This window comes from Ranitomeya variabilis, chromosome 6, assembly GCF_051348905.1.
Source record: "Ranitomeya variabilis isolate aRanVar5 chromosome 6, aRanVar5.hap1, whole genome shotgun sequence".
NCBI lineage: Eukaryota > Metazoa > Chordata > Amphibia > Anura > Dendrobatidae > Ranitomeya > Ranitomeya variabilis.
Genome location: NC_135237.1, coordinates 501811055 through 501831599, shown reverse-complemented (window position 1 = coordinate 501831599; position 20545 = coordinate 501811055). Strand labels below are relative to the sequence as shown.

At 44.0% G+C, this 20545-nt stretch overlaps 1 protein-coding gene across 4 annotated transcripts; it reads left to right on the top strand.

Annotated features, from left to right (window-relative positions):
• Positions 1-632: 632 nt before the first annotated feature.
• LOC143781415 (MORN repeat-containing protein 3-like) lies at positions 633-12702 on the top strand. 4 transcript variants are annotated; one of them, XM_077268010.1, is made up of 6 exons: positions 633-779; positions 6538-6693; positions 10025-10182; positions 10411-10570; positions 11545-11729; positions 12486-12702. In XM_077268010.1, the coding sequence occupies exons 2-6, from the start codon at positions 6549-6551 to the stop codon at positions 12612-12614; spliced, it is 777 nt and encodes a 258-aa protein (XP_077124125.1). In that variant the 5' UTR covers positions 633-779; positions 6538-6548; the 3' UTR covers positions 12615-12702. The 4 variants fall into 4 exon arrangements, with proteins under 4 accessions (XP_077124125.1, XP_077124124.1, XP_077124127.1 ...); XM_077268009.1 differs by lacking the exon at positions 633-779 and adding an exon at positions 1503-1611; XM_077268011.1 differs by lacking the exon at positions 633-779 and adding an exon at positions 1714-2101.
• Positions 12703-20545: the final 7843 nt, after the last annotated feature.

Genomic DNA, 20545 nt, shown 5'->3' with positions numbered 1-20545 from the left:
CAACAGCAGATATATGATATGAACTAATGAAATAAATAAAGAATATACAACATCACCACAAGGGCATGCTTGCAAAAATATGTATGCAGCAATGATGAAAACATGTTTAGAGCAGGCAGAATCACCTGGGCAACTATAATGAAAATAGCTGAATATAAATCTATATAAGAGGTAAATAACCAAGTGCAAAAAGTGCTAATAGCCCATAGCTGATTTGAAAACTAATGGGCAAAAGGTACTATACCTATGATTATCTATATGCATTCAATATATAGCCGCCAACATAATGTGTCCATGAATAAACCATGAATAAACCAATACTGCAACACCTATCCCAAAGGCTAATACACAAAAGGACTGAATAAACTTACATGAAAGTTGTGGTATGCCTGTGCTGCACCCCGACAGCACTGTTTCGCCAATCAGGCTTCTTCCATAAGGGGGCAAGTGTGCTATGTGTGCGGAGGTGCTCATTATAAATGGCAAAAAATTTGGCCTCAGGATTGTAAACAGCTGATATTGAATAGCTGCGTGCAAGATATGGTACGGCGCATGCGCTGGCTTTTGGACGCTCGTGCAAGAACAGTGGCTTACAGACCTCCGCTGCCTGGCACGCAAGCGTGGAACGCTCGCGTCACCCAATGGGCGGGGCTGTAAGTCACCGAGCGGCCAAATCCAGGGCATGCGCACTGATCCTCGCCCGCAGTTGGTTAGAGCAAATATCGCTGACGGAGTGGAGCGCAGCTAGTAGGGGGCGTGGTAAAGCCTAACAACATCAGGTAGGCGAGACCAATAAAGAGTAAATGCACTAATCCGCGCCCACTATCAGTGAACGAAAATATCGCTGATAGAGTGTAACGTAGCTAATGAGGGGCGTGGTAAAGACTACCAAAATCAAATGGGCGGGACCAAAAAAGCACTAAGCGGCCGATGACTTAACCTGCATGCCACTACAGACCAAAAATCTACCAAAACGAATAGAATATAGTTAATAGGAGCCAATTAAGCAGTAAACACAGAAAAATTACAGAGGATACAAAATGATATCATAATAGCCCGCCCCTTTCACGTTACTGATTTTTATATAATTATTAGTGATGGGCAAACATAATAAGGTGTTATCCGAGCAGGCTCGGGTGCTTCCCTGTCCAGGAGATGTGGTATGATCAGACTACATCACTGTACGGTCAGACACGACCATTACACAGTACACAGCTGGGGCCCATGCATAAGATTATCTTAGCACAGGAATCTATTGATTAAAATTTACTTTGTTCATGGGAAAACCCCTTTAAGTTGGAGTTGTCTGGTAGTAAACGCAGCCTTTAACTTTAAGGGGTTGTCCTGGCTTACAAAAACATGGCTGATTTCCACACACATAATGGAGAAAGTTTATAAACTCCCTATCGGCCATGGGTTTCCCATAGCAACCAATCACAGCACAGCTTTCATTTTTCAAAAGCACAATTAGAAATGAAAGCTGTGCTGTGATTGGTTGCTATGGGCAATAAGGCCTATTTTTAAAGACAGTTTCATAAATCTTCCTCCTTGCTAGTCAACTGAGTGACTACCCATACTTACCGTATATGTGGATTGGATTTGACCTATTAGGTAAAGTGTTTTAACTCCTTCCTGACAACATGATACATTTCTGGTGTGGGTATATGGAGCGCTGAGCCCACTCCACTCACAGCAGCCAACACCCACCAGTAACAGCAACGACCCCTCGAAATGTCATTGTTAATGACTAAGTGGTGTAAACCATCAGTTGCACCAATTTGGGCAACCATCATGCCGCAACTCGAACGTAGGGTGCAAATGATTTTTTTTTTGCACTTTGTTAGATATGTAAGTGTTATGAAGGTAGTAACTTACTCTCCGGCTGCCATCTTCTGGTTTCCGCGGCGTTCCGGTCCTCTCCTGCACAACGTGGCCACATCTGTAACCTCCCAGATCACCATGTGGATCGGCAAATAATCTTTCACATTCAAATGTGACTTCCACACATCAACCATGATGTGATTCTGCAGGTCATAAACGCACGTGACGTGGTGCCGCAACAGACCGGAGCATCGCTGACACCCAGAGAAGACGGTGACCAGTGAGTATGATCTACCTTCATCAGACTTAGGTCATGTTCACACAGTCAGTATTTGGTCAGTATTTTACCTCAGTATTTGTAAGCTAAAACCAGGAGAGGAACAATCGGAGAAAAAGTATAATAGAAACACGTCACCGCTTCTGTATTTATCACCCACTCCTGGCTTTGGATTACAAATACTGAGGTAAAATACTGACCAAATAATGAATGTGTGAACGTGGCCTTACACACATGATCCCTTATTCCTCATTCAGACGTCCGTTTTTCACATATATTTTCGATCCGTCATTTTCATGGATAGACCACGTACCTATTATACTCTATGGGACTATTCACACATCCATGTTTTTTTTGCAGATTACTGAGACATGTCTGTTTTTTATTGACATCACGGATGAAAAGCACAAATGCAAGTCTGGGTCCGTGATTTGTATATTTATTCATACATGAAAAACATTAAAGGGAATCTGTCACCTCATTTTTGGCCTATAAGCTGCGGCCACCGCCATCAGGGGCTTATCTACAGCATTCTGTAATGCTATAGATAAGCCCCCAATGTATCCTGAAAGATAAGAAAAACAAGTTAGATTATGCTCACCCAGGGGTGGTCCCGGTGCAGTCCGATGGGTGTCGTGGGTCTGGGTCCGGCAACCTCCCATCTTCATGCGATGACTTCCTCATCCTTGCTTCAGTCGCGGCTCCTGCGCAGGCGTACTTTGCCTTGTTGAGGGCAGCGTAAAGTACTGCAGTGCGCAGGTGCTGGGCCTCTCTGACCTTTCCCGACGCCGTGACAGAAGCAAGGAAGAGGTCATCGCATAAAGATAGGAGGCGCCGAACCTGTGACGCCCATCGGACCGGGACCGCCCCTGGGTGAGCAAAATATAACCCGTTTTTCTTATCTTTCAGGTTACATCGGGGGCTTATCTACAGCATTAAAGAATGCTGTAGATAAGCCCTTGATGGCGGTGTCCGCAGCTTATAGCCAAAAAATTAGGTGACAGATTCCCTTTAATAGTAACTGACCAAACACTGATGAAACTAGGATCCAAAATGCTGATGACACTTATACCTTTTTTTTGCGTGCATGAACAAACACAGATGTCTGAATGAGGCCTAAGAAGAGGACCAATAGATCAATGAAATAATGCTTTATTTTTTAAAGCATGTTTGGTAGTGCTATAATTGTACTGACCTGGAGAATTATGTTTCCACTAGATGTTGGCCCGATGCTAACGCATCGGGTATTCTAGAATATGTATGTATGTATGTATATAGCAGCCACATAGTATATAGCACAGCCCACATAACACAGACAGCCACGTAGTATATAGCACAGCCACGTAGTATATAACACAGCCCATGTAGTATATAGCACAGCCACGTAGTATATAGCAGCCACGTATATAACAGCCACGTAGTATATAACAGCCATGTCTTATATAGGAGCCACGTAGTATATAGCACAGCCACATAGTATATAACACAGCCCACACAGTATATAACAGCCCACGTAACACAGACAGCCACGTAGTATATAGCACAGCCACGTAGTATATAGCATAGCCACGTAGTATATAGCAGCCACTTAGTATATAACAGCCCACGTAGAATATAGCACAGCCGCGTAGTATATAACAGCTCATGTAATATATAGCACAACCCACGTAGTATATAACAGGCACGTAGTATATAACACAGCCCACGTAGTATATAACACATGCACATAGTATAAAACAGTGCCCACTTAGTATATAACACTGCCCACGTAGTATATAACACTGCAGACGTAGTATATAACACAGCCCAAGCAGTATATAACACTGCCCACGCAGTATATAACACAGCCCACGTAGTATATAACGCTGCCCATGTAGTATATAACACAGCCCACGCAGTATATAACAATTCCCACGTAGTATATACCAGCCCACACAGTATATAACACAGCCCACGTTGTATATAACACAGCCCACGTAGTATATAACACATGCACGTAGTATAAAACAGTGCCCACTTAGTATATAACACTGCCCACGTAGTATATAACACTGCAGACGTAGTATATAACACAGCCCAAGCAGTATATAACACTGCCCACGCAGTATATAACACAGCCCACGTAGTATATAACGCTGCCCATGTAGTATATAACACAGCCCACACAGTATATAACAATTCCCACGTAGTATATAACACAGCCCACACAGTATATAACACAGCCCACGCAGTATATAACACAGCCCACGTAGTATATAACACAGCCCACGTAGTATATAACACTGCCCACGTAGTATATAACACTGCCCACGTAGTATATAACACTGCCCATGTAATATATAGCACAGCCCACATAGTATATAACACTGCCCACGTAGTATATAGCAGCCATGCAGTATATAGCACAGCCCAAGTACTATATAGCAGTGTGGGCACCATATCCCCGTTAAAAAAAAATTAAAATAAAAAATAGTTATAAACTCACCCTCCGGCGGCCCCCGGATCCAGGCGAGGCATTTAGCGATGCTCCTCGCAACGCTCCGGCCCCAAGAATGCGTAGCGGTCTCGCGAGAGCGCTATGTCATCAGCTCGCGAGACCGCAAGGCATGGCCCGGAGCGTCGCGAGGAACGGGAAAGGCGCCAGAAGGTGAGAATAGCACGATTTTTTATTTTTTTTATTATTTTTAACATTAGATCTTTTTACTATTGATGCTGCATAGGCAGCATCAATAGTAAAAAGTTCATCACATAGGGTTAATAGCAGCATTAACAGACTGAGTTACACCGCATTATGCCACGGTGTAACGCAGTCGGTCTAACGGACTGCTACAACGCTATGTGGGTGGCGGGCGCTGACTGGGGGGGGGGGGAGTATGGAGCGGGTACTGAGTGCAGGGGAGTAGGAAGCGCCATTTCGCGGCCGGACTGTGCCAGTCGCTGATTGGTCATGGCCAGCTGGCCGTGACCAATCAGCGACTTGGGATTTCCTTGACAGTCAGACAGACAGAAAGAAAGACGGAAGGGACCCTTAGACAATTATATATAGTAGATGTCATTTTACTGCACAGTAAATACTGAAAAAAATGCGTTTCTTACCCTTTCACTGCACTAGGATTTTTTTTAATTTTCAGTACATTGTATGGCACAATGAATGGAACCATCCAAAACTGCAGTATAACAACAAGGAGTTATAATTGTACTGGAATGTAAAGATTCAGGCCAGAGCTACATGTGACATCGGCAACTCATCTCTTCAGAAAAGTCTACAGCCAGCAATAAGCCTGCTGCCACCTTACTCAAAAAACGGGCTTAAACCACCGAAAACTAGACGAAAACAGAATAATGAATTGGGGACTAAGACTATACGGCAACTTTGGTCACGACAGTTGTCTCATGACCTAAGTACGCTCTGTGACGCTGCTACATTGCAGCTCCATAGAAGTGAATGGGGTAATATTGCCACACCTAAACTGCTGCGACAGGCAACTAGCAAAAAATACATCAGAGTCTAATGTTTTTTTCGACTTACTTGTCATGGTAGTGTGGGTGTTGGAATGCAACCCCATTCGTTTACATAGCTGCGATGTAGCAGCAGCACCGAGCGTACTTAGGTCATGAGACAGGTGTTGTGACCAAAGTTGCCATATAGTCTTAGCCTTAGGCCCAAATTCATTATTCTGTTTGCGCCAGTTTTTTTAATCTAGTTTTCATTGGTTTTTGAGTGAGGTGGCAGCGGAGTTATTGCTGGCTGTAGGCATTTCTGAAGAGATGAGTTTTCAGATAATGTCTGAGGGCTCCAATTTTGAGGACTGGAAGATAAAGCAATTAATTCCAAAGGATGGAGGAAGCTTGGGAAGGAGGTGATTTGGAGAGGAATGTATGAGTGTGGAGGGGAGAAGAAGGCCTTGTGAGAACCTGAGAGTATGTTTGTGAAGGTATCTGGAGATTAGTTTGGAGATGTATGGAGGAGACAGATTATGCAGAGTATAAGTTATTGTTAGCAGTTTAAACTGGATTTGCTGGGAAATTGGAAGCTAGAGAAGGGATTGTCGGAGGCTGAGGAGTAGTGCGGAGAGAAGTTGAGTAATCTGGCAACAGAGTTTAGGATAGACTGGAGGGGTGCAGAGCGTTAGCTGGGACTCCACAGAGGAGAATATTGCAGTAGTCGATGTGGGAGATGATGAGGCCATGCACTAACATTTTAGTAGATTCAGGGATGAGGAAAGGACAAATTCTTTAAATATTTTTAAATCAAAGGTGGTTAGGGCTTGGATGTGTGGTTGAAGGACAGGACAAGGTCAAGGGATAGTCTGAGGTAGCGGACTTATGATACAGGGAAAAGTGGAATGTATTTTCTTACGATAGACAGATATGACAGGGCGTTCAGTGTTCAATTATTACTGAGAGATCTGTAGATAAAGATTTGTCTGTGATTCCAGGACTTGCCAGCATGCCGCTTCGAAAGACCTTCAGGAGAATTGAAGCCCTATGGAGGGACTGGGATACAAAAGCTCAGAAATCAGGACTGCGAAGCACTGTGTACAGTGTCAATGGAGACGAGTACACGGGGGAATGGATGGATAACATGAAGCATGGTAAGAATGGATATCTGTTTCTTCATCTCCACCAATCCATATTTATCACATGTTCTGCGCCTCTTCCCGTTGAACCACAACAGAGGCACCTTTTCTTTTGGTGTTTTAGTTCTGTTTTGTTTCTGGAGGTTTTGGGTAACAGGTGTTTTCATGCACTTTGTCTGTCCTATCACCTTTCAGGTGCAGCTTTAAATACCTTCCACTACTGGTGTTTCCTGCTGGTGGTAGCCTTTGTTGGATTCATTCACTTTGCTGTATTTTGTGTTAGTTGCAGTTGTTTTGGGTGTGCTTCCTTACTCCTTAGGGAACTGCTGCTCTATCCATCCTAGGAGCTGCTAAGGACAATCAGGGTAAGCCGTCATTGAGTGGGAGCGCCATTGTGTTATCTTAAGGTGCCAACCTCCATGGTCAGACAAGGAGAGACAAGGGTCAGAGAATAGCTATTCATCTGAACAGGGACCTGTCTCCCTGGTTTGTACGTTCCCTGTAAGAATGTTCTTTAGCAGTCAGAACATCTCCATTTGGCTAAACAAGTCTACTTCACTACCTTCATCACATCACTAATAGACAATTCAAAACAATTTTTTAAAACTTTTCACTCCCTGAACCCTAAAGTACAAGCACCCATCACCAACTTCAGAGCTGACAATCTGGCCACTTATTTCAGAGAAAATATCACCCATATACTGTACATCAGGATGTTTTCGCACAATTCCACCAAAACCTGGATCCCCTTCCCACCCCAAGCTCACTTTCCATCTTTGAAGCTGTTACAAAATAAGGAGTTACCAGGCTCTTTGCCTATTTTCGCTTTACAACCTGCATTGGTGACCCTATTCCCTCACATCTCCACCAGTCTCTCTAACCGGCTATCTTTTCCCACTTAACTAAAATATCTAACATCTTTCTTTCTTCTCGTATCTTTCCCTCTTCATTCAAACATGTCATCATTACCCCTTTACTGAAAAAAAACATCCCTCGACCAGAACTGCACTGCTAATTACAGATATGTCTCTAATCTTCACTTTATCCATAAACTCCGGTAACACTTGGTCCAGTCCCGTCCAATCTGCTATCTCTGAGATAACGCTCTACTTGACCTTTCACAATCTGGTTTCCACTCTTTACACTCTATGGAAACTGCCCTCACTAAAGTCTCTACTGATCTACTAACAGCTACATCTAATGCAAAAGAGGGGGACACAGCAGCACTCTGTAAAGACCACGATATATGCAAACACTACATTGGTGCTGAATAAAATGTGCTAAGAAAATAAAAAAGTACTTACAAAAAAATGAAGGTTCTTAGCACATACATTGTCCAATTCATGTGTGCCCATCAACCATGGCAAGGTGACACTTCTCTGATGGGTCCTATCACCCTAAACATGCCTCTCTCGGATTATAAACCTACAATTTTAAATGGGCAGGTAGGAACCAGCACTAATTAAATGCACTGCAAAAAGCAAAAATACCTGACCAGCACCTCCATATAGTGTGAACAGGTGCAAGCGGTGTCTGCACTAAGAACCTTCATTTTTTGTAAGTACTTTTTTTATTTTCTTAGTACATTTTATTCAGCAACAATGTAGTTTAGATCTTGTGTGTGCAGATATCTTGGTCCTTACAGAGTGCTGCTGTATCCCCCTTTTTTGTATGCTATGCAGTCATTGTAGCTTGCACCTGTTCACGTGATATGGCGTTCCTGGTCAGGTTTTTTGTTTTTTGCACCTACATCTAATGGTCACTACTTGCTGATTCTCTTGGATCTCTCTGCAGCATTCGACACTGTGGATCACCAGCTCCTCCTCAATATGCTCCGCTCCATCGGCCTCAAGGACACCGTTCTCTCTTGGTTCTCCTCCTATCTCTCTGACCGATCCTTCACTGTATGTTTTGCTGGTTCCTCCTCCTCTCACCTTCCCCTTACTGTTGGGGTTCCTCAAGGATCAGTCCTAGGCCCCCTCCTCTTCTCTTTGTATACTGCCCCTATTGGACAAACAATCAGTAGATTTGGTTTTCAGTACCATATCTATGTGCTGATGACATCCAATTATACACCTCCACTCCTGACATCACGCCTGCATTACTATAAAATACCAGTGACTGTCTTTCCACTGTCTCAAAGATTATATTCTCCCTCCATCTAAAAGTGAATTTGTCAAAACCTGAACTCCTTGTGTTTCCTCCCTACACTAACCTACGGTACCTATTCCCGATAATGCCATTTTCGTGTGTGGTTCTACCATTACTCCCCAGAAACATGCCCAGTGTCTTGGGGTCATACTTAAAGGGGTATTCCCATCTCCAAGATCTTATCCTATTATGTAGTAGGTGTAATAATAATAATATTGGCTGGTGTCATTAACATACAAATAGCGCAGAGATTTTTCTGTATCATACTGGTAAATACGGGGCGTGCAGAATTGTATAATATCTCCAGCAGCTAGTAGTGCGATTAGTATTGCTTTATCTATGTCCTATATTTAGGGGTGCTAGTGTAATTATTATTTAAATCACTGTATTCTTGCTGACCCAGAGAATCATATTGCCAGGGTATGTTTACCGCATAATGAACATGATAAATACAAAACCTTAAATACATGGAAGTACATTTTTTTTTTTTCGGAATTTCTCCACACATGGAATTTTTTTCCCGTTTTTCAGTACACCACATGGCAAAATAGATGGTGTAATTCAAAAAGTGCAACTTGTCCCACAAAAACCATCCCTCATATAGCTATACTGAAGAAAGAATAAAAAAGTTACGGTCCTTGGAAGGGGAGGAAAAAAAATTGAAAAATTGCGATGTGAAGAAAGGGCTGAAAAGAAAAAGAAGAGTGGAAAATTAAAGAAAAATAGGAAGTAAATGAAAAACAGGCGAAAACCAACAAAAACTAGACAAAAAAGAGAAGATGCAATTGCAATTATGTAATGGGCCCTAAAGCAATGTGCACATGATGCCTTTAAGACACCGGCAGCCCCGCCAAAGTTTTCCTAGGCCAAGAAACTTCAGGAAAAAGCCAGCAATTTTTTGTCCTGTAGCAGCTTAACTAGCAGTTTTGCTGTCGTCTTTGGAATCACATCTGTCTTCTTATTTCTAAAGTATCACGGTTTCCAATCCTTTGGAAGAAGTAACATAAGACTGAACATGTGCACTGCAGTGTTGGTTTTGTCATTGCTGTGAATTATGCTCATTTTTTTGCATCAGTTTCTCTGCTATTTTTCGAGCAGAATCCCACTGAAAAAGACACCTACCCTATAAGGATGCTTTATTTTTTCCTATCTATATATTCTCTGCACTGATTCTGTCTTTTAACTGTTATTTCAGGTAAAGGCGCATGTATCTACAAGGAAGCCAATGCCATCTACCAAGGGGACTGGATCCGTGGGAAGAGGAGCGGATTCGGCACATATGCCATTAAGTCCCCCAGCACCGGAGAATACATCAGGGTTTATGCTGGGAACTGGAAGAACGATAAGAAACACGTAAGTTGTTTCTTTACGTCCTGTCTATGAGCTACAGGACTGGACGCTGTCGCCGTAGTATGATCACCTGATGGGGTCGTCCAGGATGGCCGCCATCTTTAGCTCTAATGTAAAGGTGAGAGCAGAATACAAGAGATCATGTGATTATAATTACAGGACGTGGAGGCTTCTGTATCTAGGACATATAAATATCACCGGGTGTGAATAGTGGCTTCCGTCTCTTTCCAGGGATATGGGACTTACTACTTCTCCGAGGATGAATACTATGAGGGAGGCTGGGAGTGCGGTCAACGGAGCGGATGGGGCAAGATGATATACGCCAATGGTGACGTCTACGAAGGAGAATGGCAAAGTGACAAGTACTGCGGACAAGGGATACTTTTCTCAGGTAATTCATATTTTTTAATTAGGTTCCTAGCAACAAGTCCAATTATGATTTTAGGGAAGTAATTGGCCCCAGCCCTGTTGGACTGAAACCCTGCCTATCGCCTCGCCCACTTGTGTCTGTGTATGATCATCGCTGGGACACTGTTCTGTGAAGCAGAAGCGGTATCATCCACTGAATGATAGTTAACCTCCACAAACAACAGCAGAAATCAGAAAAAGCTCAGATCTCAGCCACTTAACCCCACAAATGCAGCGGGCATTAAGGACGAAGCATCTAAACATAGCAATTTCAGTACTTTTTTTGCATTCTTTCTCCCATAATCCGTCTGCTTTGTATAGACAGGATAATGTCCCACTTTGCACTATTAATCCCATGGCGCGTACGGACATAAATGTATATCTGCGCCGGAGCCCTGCATGTATGGGGCACGCTCAGGAGCCAAGCCCACTCGATACGCAGCAAATGTACGATTTTTATGAAATTATTGGAGAAACTTTTTTTTTCCCCTACATACAAGAAAAACTGATAAAAATCGGATTCAACTCTGATGAAAATCATTGATGAACCTCGGTCCTTTTTCTCATACGTGAAAAAACTGACATAAGAATGAGGCCTTGTAGTTCAGTGTGGATTACAAATACAGGCAAGAAACCTGCCAGAAGCAGGAGTGAACTCAGACAGAAGAAGGCCCCTCTGCAAAAACAGTATAGGGGCCAATAGTGTGTCTGTGACAGGAGCATCTTGCTGCTCTGGACGTGGAAGTGGCCTCCTTACCTCTTGGGCCGTTGGTAGGTCCTCCCCTGGCCTGAAGCACATGTAACATAATACTATTTAACACTATTTTGCTTTAGGATTTTACCTTTTACATGTAGTGATGAAGGCGACGGCAAACCTCCATGTAGCACTTTTTTGCTGCAATAGAAAAAAAAAATGCTTTGTGTGGCCTGACCCCTATATTTCATGTATATTATCAGCCAACAAGAACCGCTATGAAGGTTCTTGGAAGGATGGAATGAAGCACGGACCTGGGAAGTTCTACTACATGGACACAGGCAAAATCTTTGACGGATATTGGATAATGGACATTGCCAAGTGTGGGACTTTAGAGGACACTGTCTGGAAGGATGCTCCTGACACCAAAAAGCATCCTATCCCAGAGGTAAGGGTGCAGTCAGACCTCCGTATAACACGGACAACGATCGTATCATGATGCTCGGACTGGCCGACAGTTCAATTACAATTTTTATATAACTAAGGGGGTGACAAAGGGGAATTTGATTTGCTATTTTTTTTATCACTGTGATAGGGTCTATCACAGTGATCGAAAGGAATCAATAGGAAAAATGTCCTATTGTTGCCAGGTTCCGGCTGGCAGATCTCAGCAGACGCACTGCGCATGCCACTTTTTTCCAGGAAGATGACGCCGGGCCAGGTGACGGATCAAGAGGGCCCAGGGATGGCGGAAGTACCGGGGGATCTCGGGGGGTATAATTTCTCTCTCCTCTGACATCTAAATCAGAAGAGGGAGAAATCATTGAAACAGCGGGGACACTTTTCTTTTTGTGATCGCCAGAAAATCTGGCCCTGATCATGTTCTGCAGGATCTCAGCTACCCCCGGCAGCCGAGACCCCGAAGATTTTCCGATTCTGGGGGGCGCTACAGCCTTATTCCCGATCGCCGTTACAGAATAAGCACCCTTAGCGGCCGCCGTTATAATGCGTATCAGCGGTTGCTAAAGGATTAATGAAAGGCACATATCAAATAAAAATAGGGCGCAAATGAAAAACACCAAAAGCTGGATAAAAAGAAGGCACCAATGCAATAATGAATCAGGCACCAAGAGTATAAATTGTTGCTGAGAAGAGACTATATATTGTAATTGCAGTCAATTTCTTTTTTTTTTTTTCTAAAAAGTTGAAAGTGGCCAACCCCAAGTGTGTCCTTGAAGAAGCAATAAGAGGACTCACATCTCCAGTACAGAAGCTCAACATCACATTGGCACACACCATGGCCATGCTATTGGACCACTGTTATCTCAAGTGAAGTCATGGGCATACTAGAAGTCTTTTTCCCTGTGAAGAGATAGAAAAAAAATGTCTGAATTAAACTCCAAAAATAAATAAAATTGTAGCTGAAGCCTTAGGCATGTGATGAGTCTCCTGTGACCACCTTGCTGAAGCCATGAACGTGCTCTGAGGCTAATACATCGGATGTCATACCTATGATATCCAGCTTACTCCAATAGCTCATATGTTTGGAATAATGGAAAGAAAAATGAGAACCATCCATGTCTTTAACACTTCCTTCACTGTTATATTATAGGCCAGGGCACATCAAGGTTTATAATAATGCGCTTCACTCCTCCACACCTAGGCCAGGGCACATCAAGGTTTATAATGGTGCGCTTCACTCCTCCACACCTAGGCCAGGGCACATCAAGGTTTATAATGGTGCACTTCACTCCTCCACACCTAGGCCAGGGCACATCAAGGTTTATAATGGTGCGCTTCACTCCTCCACACCTAGGCCAGGGCACATCAAGGTTTATAATGGTGCACTTCACTCCTCCACACCTAGGCCAGGGCACATCAAGGTTTATAATGGTGCGCTTCACTCCACACCTAGGCCAGGGCACATCAAGGTTTATAATAATGCGCTTCACTCCTCCACACCTAGGCCAGGGCACATCAAGGTTTATAATGGTGCACTTCACTCCTCCACACCTAGGCCAGGGCACATCAAGGTTTATAATGGTGCACTTCACTCCTCCACACCTAGGCCAGGGCACATCAAGGTTTATAATGGTGCACTTCACTCCTCCAAACCTAGGCCAGGGCACATCAAGGTTTATAATGGTGCACTTCACTCCTCCACACCTAGGCCAGGGCACATCAAGGTTTATAATGGTGCGCTTCACTCCTCCACACCTAGGCCAGGGCACATCAAGGTTTATAATGGTGCACTTCACTCCTCCACACCTAGGCCAGGGCACATCAAGGTTTATAATAATGCGCTTCACTCCTCCACACCTAGGCCAGGGCACATCAAGGTTTATAATGGTGCACTTCACTCCTCCACACCTAGGCCAGGGCACATCAAGGTTTATAATGGTGCGCTTCACTCCTCCACACCTAGGCCAGGGCACATCAAGGTTTATAATGGTGCGCTTCACTCCTCCACACCTAGGCCAGGGCACATCAAGGTTTATAATGGTGCGCTTCACTCCTCCACACCTAGGCCAGGGCATATCAAGGTTTATAATGGTGCACTTCACTCCTCCACACCTAGGCCAGGGCACATCAAGGTTTATAATGGTGCACTTCACTCCTCCACACCTAGGCCAGGGCACATCAAGGTTTATAATGGTGCGCTTCACTCCTCCACACCTAGGCCAGGGCACATCAAGGTTTATAATGGTGCACTTCACTCCTCCACACCTAGGCCAGGGCACATCAAGGTTTATAATGGTGCGCTTCACTCCTCCACACCTAGGCCAGGGCACATCAAGGTTTATAATGGTGCACTTCACTCCTCCACACCTAGGCCAGGGCACATCAAGGTTTATAATAATGCGCTTCACTCCTCCACACCTAGGCCGGGGCATATCAAGGTTTATAATGGTGCACTTCACTCCTCCACACCTAGGCCAGGGCACATCAAGGTTTAGAACGGTGCGCTTCACTCCACACCTAGGCCAGGGCACATCAAGGTTTATAATGGTGCGCTTCACTCCTCCACACCTAGGCCAGGGCACATCAAGGTTTATAATGGTGCGCTTCACTCCTCCACACCTAGGCCAGGGCACATCAAGGTTTATAATGGTGACCTTCACTCCTCCACACCTAGGCCGGGGCATATCAAGGTTTATAATGGTGCACTTCACTCCTCCACACCTCTAGGTAGAGAGTCATTTTTCCATTTGTTAATGGATCAATTTATTGCTGTACTCCAGTAAGTTTTCTGATGTAGGTACTTTTAATAGTTTAGCACTTGGGGCAATAATCATTTATAAAGCCCCAGCCTCACTTTATCCATTTACTTCTCTGTGTAGGCATTGTTTTATGGCAGTGGCCTCATTCAGGAGGATGTACATGGCAGGTGCATTTTTTCATCAGTATAAGCGTACATTTTCTCATGTGAGAGAATACATACGATTATGCTAATATCACTCGGATCAAACTGTCAGAGCGCTCACCATAGTGTGATCCGATTCTCTCACGAGAGCATAGCAGCACGGGTGCTGAGAAGACTAAGAGCTTAATTTCTCCATCTTCTCCATTCTCTGTGTTTGCGGACATTGGACCACACTCAGGTGACAAAAAAAGGCAGGGTATTTCAGTAGCGGAAAAGTGAATACAATTTCTAAAATCTCATACCGTTTATTTTTTCCTTGCAGATTTGAAGCAGTTTCAATCTTCAGCATGCCAATTCTTTAAGTGTTTTTTCAACTAAATGAGAGAAAAAAAAAACACTAAAAAATGGCTGTACTGTACACAGCGTTTTTTCACACCAAGAGGCAATTTTTTGGTGTAGAAATGTCCGCTGTGAATACTTAATAAGAAAAATTATGTCCTATACACTGAACAAAAATAGGAACACAACACTTTTGTTTTTGCTCCCATTTTTCATGAGCTGGACTCAAGATCTAAGAATTTTTCTATGTACACAACAGACCTTTTTTCTCTGAAATATTGTTCACAAATTTGTCTAAATCTATGTTAGTGAGCTTTTCTCCTAATCTGTGAGTAGTGATGAGCGAATATACTCAATACTCGAGATTTCTCGAGCACGCTCGGGGGGGTCTTCCGAGTATTTTTTTTAGTGCTCGGAGATTTAGTTTTTCTTGCTGCAGCTGAATGATTTACATCTGTTAGCCAGCATAAGTACATGTGGGGGTTGCCTGGTTGCTAGGGAATCCCCACATGTACTTATGCTGGCTAACAGATGTAAATCATTCAGCTGCAGCAATAAAAACTAAATCTCCGAACACTAAAAAAAATACTCGGAGGACCCCCGAGCATGCTCGGGAAATCTCGAGTAACGAGTATATTCGCTCCTCACTATGGCCGGGGTCACACATGCGTGTTTTACGGACGTAAGAGCGCAGAAACTACGTCTGTAAAACTTGCATTACATACGGCACAATGATTCTCAATGGGTCTAGTCCTATCAGGCGTATATTACGGATCCGTAATATACGGCGTTGTACGGGCGTAGAAAATCGCAGCATGCTGCGTTTGTCAGCGTATTGCGCAAAAAAAATCGCCAATGAAAGTCTATGGGGGCGAGAAAAATACGGATTCCACACGGACCAGCAGTGTGACTTGCGAGAAATACGCAGCGGTGTTAGTGAAAAGTCGGTAATTCAATTGCCGGCTTTTCATTTCTCCTGCACAAACCCGACAGGATATGAGACATGGTTTACATACAGTAAACCATCTCATATCCCCATTTTTTTTGCATATTCCACACTACTAATGTTAGTAGTGTGTGTATGTGCAAAATTTCAGCGCTGTAGCTGCTAAAATAAAGGGTTAAATGGCGGAAAAAATTGGCGTGGGCTCCCGCGCAATTTTCTCCGCCAGAATGGTAAAGCCAGTGACTGAGGGCAGATATTAATAGCCAGGAGAGGGTCCATGGTTATTGGCCCCCCCCCCCGTGGCTAAAAACATCTGCCCCCAGCCACCCCAGAAAAGGCACATCTGGAAGATGCGCCTATTCTGGCACTTGGCCACTCTCTTCCCACTCCCTGTAGCGGTGGGATATGGGGTAATGAAGGGTTAATGCCACCTTGCTATTGTAAGGTGACATTAAGCCAGATTAATAATGGAGAGGCGTCAATTATGACACCTATCCATTATTAATCCAATTGTATGAAAGGGTTAAAAAACACACACACACATGATTTAAAAGTATTTTAATGAAATAAACACAGCGGTTGTTGTAATAATTTATTGCTCTCTCAATCCATCAGCAACACCCTCGCTTGGCAAAATAATAAACGCACAAGATACATACCCTCAGCTGAACTGTCACATCCAACGAGGTAATCCATCTGAAGGGGTTAACTAATATTACAGGCACGAGCTGCAATAAACCACTCGCTCGTGCCTGTAATCCCCGGGTGCTGAAAGGAAAGCAGTGATCTATACTTACATTCAGTCGTGGTAATGCGCCCTCTGGTGGATGTTCTCATGAACTGCAGCCTGGGAACTTTTTCCCACGCTCCAGGTCATATGAGGACATCCACCAGGGGGCGCATCACCGCGACTGAAGGAAATGTAGGTCAATGACCTACATTTCATTCATTCGCCGGGGATTACAAGCACGAGCACACCGCTGCATTAGCAGGGCTCGTGCCTGTAATATTAGTTAACCCCTTCAGATGGATTACATCGTGGGAAGTGATCGGACATCAGAAGGTATGTATCTTGTGCGTTTATTATTTTGCCAAGCGAGTGTGTTGCTGATGGATTGAGAGAGCAATAAATTATTAAAACAACCGCTGTGTTTATTTCATTAAAATACTTTTAAATCATGTGTGTGTGTGTTTTTTTTAACCCTTTCATACAATTGGATTAATAATGGATAGGTGACATAATTGATGCCTCTCCATTATTAATCTGGCTTAATGTCACCTTACAATAGCAAGGTGGCATTAACCCTTCATTACCCCATATCCCACCGCTACAGGGAGTGGGAAGAGAGTGGCCAAGTGCCAGAATAGGCGCATCTTCCAGATGTGCCTCTTCTGGGGTGGCTGGGGGCAGATGTTTTTAGCCACGGGGGGCCCAATAACCATGGACCCTCTCCAGGCTATTAATATCTGCCCTCAGTCACTGGCTTTACCATTCTGGCGGAGAAAATTGCGCGGGAGCCCACGCCAATTTTTTCCGCCATTTAACCCTTTATTTTAGCAGCTACAGCGCTGAAATTTTGCACATACACACTACTAACATTAGTAGTGTGGAATATGCAAAAAAAATGGGGATATGAGATGGTTTACTATATGTAAACCATGTCTCATATACTGTCGGGTTTGTGCAGGAGAAATGAAAAGCCGGCAATTGAATTACCGGCTGTTCACAGATATCGCGCTGAATGACATCTAAATACAGAATATATATATATATATATATATATATATATATATACACACTGTATATATGTCTTAACGAACATTTGAGCACATAAATCCATTAGATGTCGGTTTTGCAAGCCTGCGCGAAAATCTCGCAGTACGGATGCCATACGGAGGATGCCATGCGCAAAATACGCTGACACACCCTGACTACGGATCAATATTTTGGGAACATTTCTCCGTATTACGGCCGTATAATACGTGGCGTATTGTCTTACGCCAAGTGTGACCCCAGCCTATTAGTGAGCTCTTCTCCTAATCTGTTAGTGAGCTCTTCTCCTCTGCTGAGATAATCCTTCCACCTCATAGGTGTGGCATATCCAGTTGCTTAGGGTACTGTCACACAGTGGCACTTTGGTCGCTACAACGGTACGATCCGTGACGTTCCAGCGATATAGTTACGATCTCGCTGTGTCTGACACGCTACTGCGATCAGGGACCCCGCTGAGAATCGTACGTCGTAGCAGATCGTTTGAAACTTTATTTCGTCGTCAAGTGTCCCGCTGTGGCGGCATGATCGCAGCGTGTAACAAAGGTGTGCACGATATTCCCAATGTCCCGTATGACTTCTACATCGCAACTACGTCATGAAATTATCGCTCCAGCGCCGTGCATTGCAAAGTGTGACCGCAGTCTACGACGCTGGAGCGATAATCAAGCGACGCTGCAACGTCACAGATCGTGCCGTCGGAGCGATCAAAGTGCCACTGTGTGACAGTACCCACAGTTAGACACATGATTATTACTCAGGTGGACCTTAAGCTGGCCACAATAACAGGCCGCTCTAAATGTGCAGTTTCATTGCACAGCACAATGCCACAGATGTCTCAGGTTTTGAGGGAACATGGAAATGGCATGCTGACTGCAGGAACGTTCAGCAGAACTGTTGCCGTGAATTGAATGTTCATTTCTCTACCATAAATAGTCTTCGACGGCATTTCAGAGAATTTGGCAGTACATCCAACTGCCTCAAGCTCAGACCACGTGTAATCACACCAGCCCTGGACCTCAACCATCCAGCAACTTCACCTCAAAGATCATCCGAGAGCAGCCACCCAGACAGCTACTGCAATAATTGGTTTGTATAACCAAAGAATTTCTGCACAAAGGCCGGGGTCACACTTGCGAGTTCAATGTGAGAAACTCACATCAAGTCCCAGCACTGCCGCCAGCACTCGGGACTGTAGCGTTCAGCTGCATAGAAATACATGCAGCCACACGCTCCGGTCCCAAGTGCCGGGACTTGACGCGAGAGACTCACTCGCATTGAACTCACAAGTGTGATCCTGGCCAAACTGTCAGAAACCGTCTCAGGGAAAGCTCATGCTCCTCATCTGGGTTTCCACCTGACTGCAATTTGTTACTGTACTTGACTTGAGTGGGCAAATGCTCACATTCGATGGCGTCTGGCATGCTTGAGAGGTGTTCTCTTCAGGGATGAATCCTGGTTGTCACTGTACAGGGGAGATGGCGTGGTGTGGGTGAACGGTTTGCGGATGCCAACGTTGTGAATTGAGTGGGGCATGGTGGCATATGTTATAGACACCAGTGCATTTTATTTATGCAATTCTGAATGCAGATACTGTGACAAGGTCCTGAGTCCCATTGTTGTGCCATTCATCCACAACTATTACCATGGAATCTTAGAGCGCATCATGTCCAACAACCTGCTCAATGCAGGATTCACTAAACCATCTCAGATAGATGTCTCTACCTCCTCTGCTTGAAGACTTCCATTGAAGGAGAACTCACCACTAATGATGAGCGAACATGCTCGGATAACGTCTTATCCGAGCATCTGGGCGAGCTCGTAGATTGAGACCCTTCGGCTGCATGATTTGAAGCTGTTGGGGATTCCCCACATGTGTTGAGGCTGTCTAACAAGCAAGCACCCCCCATGCATTTAAGCCAACAGCAGCAAATCATGCAGGAGCGGGGACTCAAACATAATATATCAGCACACCCAAATGCTTGGATAACCCCCAGCATGCTCGGATAAGACGTTATCCGAGCACATTCGCTCATCATTGCTGTTCCACTCATTGATCAAAGTTTTTTTTTTTCCCAATATCTAATCTGTATCTTCTCCTGTTCAGTTTCATCCCATTGCTTCTCGTGTTTCCATGTGCAAATGAGAATAGATGATCCCGTTACACTGCGACATCCTTCAGATATTTGTAGACATATTAAGTCTCCTCTTAGTCTTTTTTGCAAGCTTAACATTCCCACATCCTTTAACCATTCCTTGTAAGACATTGTTTACAGTCCGCTCACTATCCTGGTAGTTCTTCTCTGAACTTGCTCCAGTTTTTCAATGTCTTTTTTAAAATGTGGAGCCCAGAACTGGACACAGTATTCCAGATCAGGCCTGACCAAGAAGGAGTAGAGGAGGATAATTACTTCACACGATTTATACTCCATGCTTCTCTTAATACATCCTAGAACTGCATTTGCATTTTTTGCTCCTACATCACACTGTTGACTCATGTACAGTCTGAGATCTATTAGTATTGTGTAGTGAGAATTTCAGTTAGAACAAGAGCATTTTGAGGTAACTTTGCTATCTTTATAAAGATAAAGTTGTCAGCAAGAGAAGGTAAGAATTTTCTGGACCCCATTACTTTTGCCTGAGATTCCCAACAAATATCTGGATAGTTAAAATCTCCCATGATCACTGTCGTACTTTTTGAGAACAAAGACATCTGATGTAAAAAGAGTTCATCAATATCTTCAGTCTGTCCAAGTGGCCTATAGTAAACACCTACAAAAGTGTCCTTTCTGTTCTCCTATCCTTGTATTCTTACCCAGTTTCTACAGAGCTACCATTCCCTGG

What these genes read in the sequence shown, in the direction of transcription:
- LOC143781415 (XM_077268009.1), top strand. Translation starts at nt 1,587, where the DNA reads ATGTGGATTGGATTTGACCTATTAG. An exon ending in GATTGGATTTGACCTATTAG is followed by an intron (nt 1,612 to 6,537) that starts GTAAAGTGTTTT and finishes CTGTGATTCCAG; the next exon opens with GACTTGCCAGCATGCCGCTT. An exon ending in GATGGATAACATGAAGCATG is followed by an intron (nt 6,694 to 10,024) that starts GTAAGAATGGAT and finishes CTGTTATTTCAG; the next exon opens with GTAAAGGCGCATGTATCTAC.